At 41.5% G+C, this 5119-nt stretch overlaps 1 protein-coding gene across 1 annotated transcript in view; it reads right to left on the bottom strand.

Annotated features, from left to right (window-relative positions):
- Positions 1 to 5119, bottom strand: part of LOC105552582 (polymerase delta-interacting protein 3-like) — a 13677-nt gene that overhangs the window by 6083 nt on the left and 2475 nt on the right. The window contains exon 2 of the mRNA XM_011998290.1: positions 2962 to 3091. Coding sequence (XP_011853680.1) covers positions 2962 to 3091 — 130 coding nt within the window. The remainder of the gene's footprint in view (positions 1 to 2961; positions 3092 to 5119) is intronic.

Here is a 5119-nt window from a genome sequence, read left to right as displayed (position 1 = left end):
GGCTAATTTTTTTGTATTTTTAGTAGCAATGGGGTTTCACCATGTTAGCCAGGATGGTCTTGATCTGACCTCGTGATCCGCCCACCTCGGCCTCGCAAAGTGCTGGGATTACAGGCGTGAGCCACTGTGACCTGCCAAAAATTTTTTAAAATTTGCTTATGAAACCATGTGAACCCTATACTTTTTAAATAAATAATTACTGTATTTTTCAGTTTCTCCCAATGTTATTAGTCTGCTTAGAATTACTACCTTTTCTTGAGTTCTTCAGCTGTAATCATTTACAACTTCTTGGAATGTTATCTTCTTCAGTTAGATTTTAACAATAGGGGCATGTGGTTTTATATTAATTTGTTCATTCAACAGATTTCTATTGAATATACACTTTGAACTAGGCTCTAGGCTGAATAATGGAGATAAAATCGATTGTAATATAGGTACAAGCTCTGCCCTTAAATAAGTTTACAGTTTGAAAGACATTGCATTTTGTCACAGTTCTTTTAATTTTCTCTCTACGTATAGCTGTATCTTATTTTCAGTTTTAATGTGTATATGCTGAGTTTTCCCGATTGCCTTAGTTTTTATTTTTAGTTCTTAGATGTTTGTCTTTTTTTTCCTGCAGTTTATAGGTTGTCTATCATTTTTTCTATCAATAGTTTCTAACGTATGATTTCTACTTTGCCTTTATCACCTTCTTCCACCTTTCTTGGGTTTGATTGCTTGTAGGGTTTTTTTGTTTGTTTTTTTAATGATGAGGGCTCAATTACATGTATTATCTTAATCAGAAAATTCTAGTTTTTTTGGTAAGTGTTTTCTTTACTTTTCCTTTGAAGTGTTTCTTCTCCCTTGGCCTTAAAGAACATTAATTTGTGTCTCAAAAGGGACCATTCTCTTTATTTGGCCACTGAATTTTTTGTTTTAATGATGACTTTTTTTGTCCCAGGAAATCTTTTGTGCTAATCCTGATTCTCTGTAATACAGCTGTCTCTCTGCAACTGTCTCTCTGAACTCTGAGCCCAACCTTGGGTCTAAATAAGAAGCCTCCACCTACCTGTTCAGCTCTTCCTCAGTTTCCTCAGGGTCACAGAGATCAGGTGTGCTCATTCGGTCCCAGTGAAAGGAATTAGCCTTACCAGAAAAGAGAACACACTATAAGCCACTGTAATTCAGTCAGTATGGCACTTGTTCAACTCTAGACAAATAGACCATTGAAACAGAATAATAAATCCAATTTACAGTATTTGGGAATATAATTTATGTAAAGATGACATTATAGATCAGTGGGGAAAGGATATATAATTCATTAAATGGCCCTAATATGACTGGCCATTGGAATACCAAGAAAAAAAAAGGATGAGGGGTATAAAGTCAGTTCATCAAGTTGTCTAGGAGACTTACGTGTAAATCTAAGGACAGAGGAAAACTTCTGAGTTGCTAAGACAAGAAAACAAGCTAAAGAAGAGATAAACATATTAAAATATATTGGATCTTTAAATTTTTGTTGTAAGTATACCATAAACAAAGTCAAGAAACATAATTTTGATTTGGAAACAATATTAGCTAATGTTTATTGTATATAAAAACCTTCTTTAAATTGACAAGAAATTGGTAAATACCCCAGTGCCAAAATGGCAAAAAGATATGGATAGGTAATTCACAGAAGAGCACATCCAGATGGCCAACAAACACATCAAAAGATATTTTAATATATCCGTTGTCAAGAAAATGCAAATTAAAATAACAGTGAACTGTCAGTTTATAAATGTTTAAAAGAACTGTTAACACCCATTGCTGTAGAAGAAACTGGTAAGATTCCTCATTGCTGACAGAAGTAAAAACTGTTATAACCTCCTTGGCATGGTGGCTCATGCCCGTAATCCCAGCACTTTGTGAGGCCGAGGTAGGCGGATCACTTGAGGTCAGGAGTTTGAGACCAGCCTGGGCAACACAGTGAAACCCTGTCTCTACTAAAAATATATGTAAAACTTAGCCTGGAGTGGTGGCACTTGCCTGTAGTCCCAGCTACTTGAGAGGCTAAGGCACGAGAATCTCTTGAACCCGGGAGGCAGAGGCTGCAGTGAGCCAAGATTGTGCCGTTGCACTTGCACCCCAGCTACAGAGAGAAACTCAAAAAAAAAAAAAAAAGTATCTTTCCACATCCAATATGACAAAATAAGAAAAAACAAGAGAAATTTAAAATTTAAAACAAAATTAAAAATAATTTTTTTTAATGACATACAAATGGCCAATAAGCACATGAAAAGGTGCTCAACATCATTAGCCACGGGGAAATGCAAATCGGAACGCCACTGACTCACCCAGGGGAGTTCACCCAGGTGCCAAGATTTAGCCAAGGCTCTAGGTCTTTTATTTGTAAGTTTTTTATTGTTGTATTGTTTTATTAGTCTCTGCTTCTTCACTTCTAGCACAGGGCCTTGGTCCACAGTAGGCACTCAATACATACTGAAAGAACAAATGAGTGGAAAAGGAACATGGCAGACAGAATTCTTCTCTACAGGCTCTCTGGAGATGAAAAATACGAACCTCAAGTCAATAAAGTCTGTTGTTTACCCACTAGGAGCAGCTCTCACCCAGGAGCCAACATTCAGACAAGACTCCAGGGCTTTGAGGAACGTCTGCCCTAGCACTAAGCAGATCAACATCTGGAAGGGAACGGCTGTGCCTCTTGGCTTCCCTGGCAAAACCGCTTAAGAGAACCATCCACAGAGAAACGCTGTTTTCCTTTTTGCTGGGCTCAAAAGCTTAAGGGCTGGGTGAAAATCCAGGGCCCTGTGTAACCCACAGCTCAGGACTACTCAGAGACTGCACAGCAGTTCCTGGTGCAGACGAGGCCCCGGAGATGGGTTCCACCCATCTCAGAGAGACTTCCCCTGGAAAGCCTGCTACCTGACAGCAAGTAGAGAGGAGTGGGAGGGTCAGAGGGCTGCCTTCTCCCTAACTTACCGTCCAGACACCGGTTGTTGTACTTCTTGTATGCGGTGATGGCATCGTCCTTTTTCACAAACACCACCTCTGCTACCCCAGGATGGACCAGTCGAGCTCGCTTGAGGGCCCCACACACACAGAAAAGTTCCTGCACACAAGAGGGGTTGGGATTAGGGAAGGATTTCTCACCGCCTGCCACTCACACGCTCTGAAGGCCCTGGGGTGTGGTGGCTCCACTGCAGCTAAACATGCCCCTGTGCCTGAGACTGCAGGGAGGTTCCACGTCAGGTGGTGCTCTTCAGACATCCACAGGCCTCAACACAGCACCAGATGAAGTCAGCAGTGGGAAAGGGGCTGGGTTTACAAGCCTTGGATCACCTGGGATCTCCCAGCAAGCCACCACCAAAGTCTTCAGTGCCCACCTCAACAGGGATAAAATGGTTATGAAAATTTTCTCAGAGAGCCCTGTCATGAGAATACATGTATACAAAGAAAGACAGCTGCTAACATGTCACCTGAGAATCTGTTAGAAATACAAATTCTGAAGTTCTACCCAGAGTCCTGGTTTGGCTGGATTGAAGGGTTTCCCTAGACATAAGACTTTGAGTGATAAAACCAGGAGAGTCCCTAGCAAAACTGGGACAGTTGGTCACTCTAAGTCAGACCTGAGTTTGATCCCCCAGGCTTTGCTTCCTATCTGCTATGGGACATCTAGCAAGTTACTTAACTTCTCTAAGCCTGTTTCCTCTTCTGAAAATAAAAAGAACTAGCTTACTTTCAAGGGTTACTGGAAAGCTCAACAGAGATCATTTTTAAGCAGCGCTTTGCACACATCATTGACTCCAATCTCCACCCCATTTTACAGACAAGACAATTAAGGCCAGAGAGGGAGCAGAATGTGAAGACAGACAGAGCCTGACTAGCACTCACGCCATTTCTTCACCTGCAACTGCCTTCACAAGGTTGCTGTGAGGGCCAAAAGAAGGTTTATGAAAAGGTCCTTGACATGATTTGTTTTTAATGGTAAATATCAAAACAAGATGTCCCTCTGCACCTGTGGGAGACTGGTTCCAGAACCACTCACAGATACTAAAATCTGTGGATGCTCAAGTCCCTGCTATAAAATGCTGTAGTATTTACGTATAACCTATGCACATTGTCCACTATACTTTAAATCATCTCTAGATTACTTACAATACCAATGTAAATGCTATATAAATAGTTGTTATACTGTATTTCTAAAATTTGTATTATTTCTCATTATACTGTTATTTTAAAAAAGTTGAATATTTTCATTCAGTGGTTGGCTAAATCTGCAGATGCAGAACCAACAGATATGAAGGGCCAACTATAAATAGTAGGTGTAATTCCAATTTTATTTCCATTGTCCTTTTAACATTGCCTATTTGGGTAGAAGAGGAGAGAGGATGATTATTACTGGCAATCTCCCCTGAGCGCTGATCATGACTGGTGTTCAGTTTTCCACCATTATATATCTCCCAGGAGTCTGCCTAAAGTGACTGGCACATAGCAAGTACTCAATAAATGGCAGTCGTTATTACGCTTATAAACAGTTTTAATTCTTTCCTTTTTTTGAGACAGAGTCTCACTCTGTCACCTAGGCGGGAGAGCAATGGTGTGATCTCGGCTCACTGCAACCTCCACCTCCCGGGTTCTAAGTGATTCTCCTGCCTCAGCCTCCCGAGTAGCTGGGACTACGGGCACGCACCACCACGCCTGGCTAATTTTTCTATTTTTAGTAGAGATGGGGTTTCGCCATGTTGGCCAAGCTGGTCTCGAACTCCTGACCTCAGGTGATCCACCAGCCTCGGCCTCACAAAGTGCTGGGATTACAGACGTGAGCCACTGCACCCAGCAATCAGCTTTAATTCTTAATGACTTGTCAAGTATTACACAAAACAAGCTACAATTTCCATCCTCACGTGCACCATTCACAGCACTGTCCCTGTAAAGGAGAAGGGCGTACGAGGGACCCATTTCACAGCATGTGTGTGTTTCATAATTAAGATTTAACCTAGGCCGGGTGCGGTGGCTCAAGCCTGTAATCCCAGCACTTTGGGAGGCTGAGACGGGCAGATCACGAGGTCAGGAGATCGAGACCATCCTGGCTAACATGGTGAAACCCCGTCTCTACTAAAAAAATACAAAAAACTAG

The sequence above is a fragment of the Mandrillus leucophaeus genome, unplaced genomic scaffold (genome assembly GCF_000951045.1).
Source record: "Mandrillus leucophaeus isolate KB7577 unplaced genomic scaffold, Mleu.le_1.0 Scaffold565, whole genome shotgun sequence".
In the NCBI taxonomy this organism is placed as follows: domain Eukaryota; kingdom Metazoa; phylum Chordata; class Mammalia; order Primates; family Cercopithecidae; genus Mandrillus; species Mandrillus leucophaeus.
Note: the sequence above shows the minus strand (reverse complement) of the source record. Positions and strands in the feature narration are given on the sequence as shown.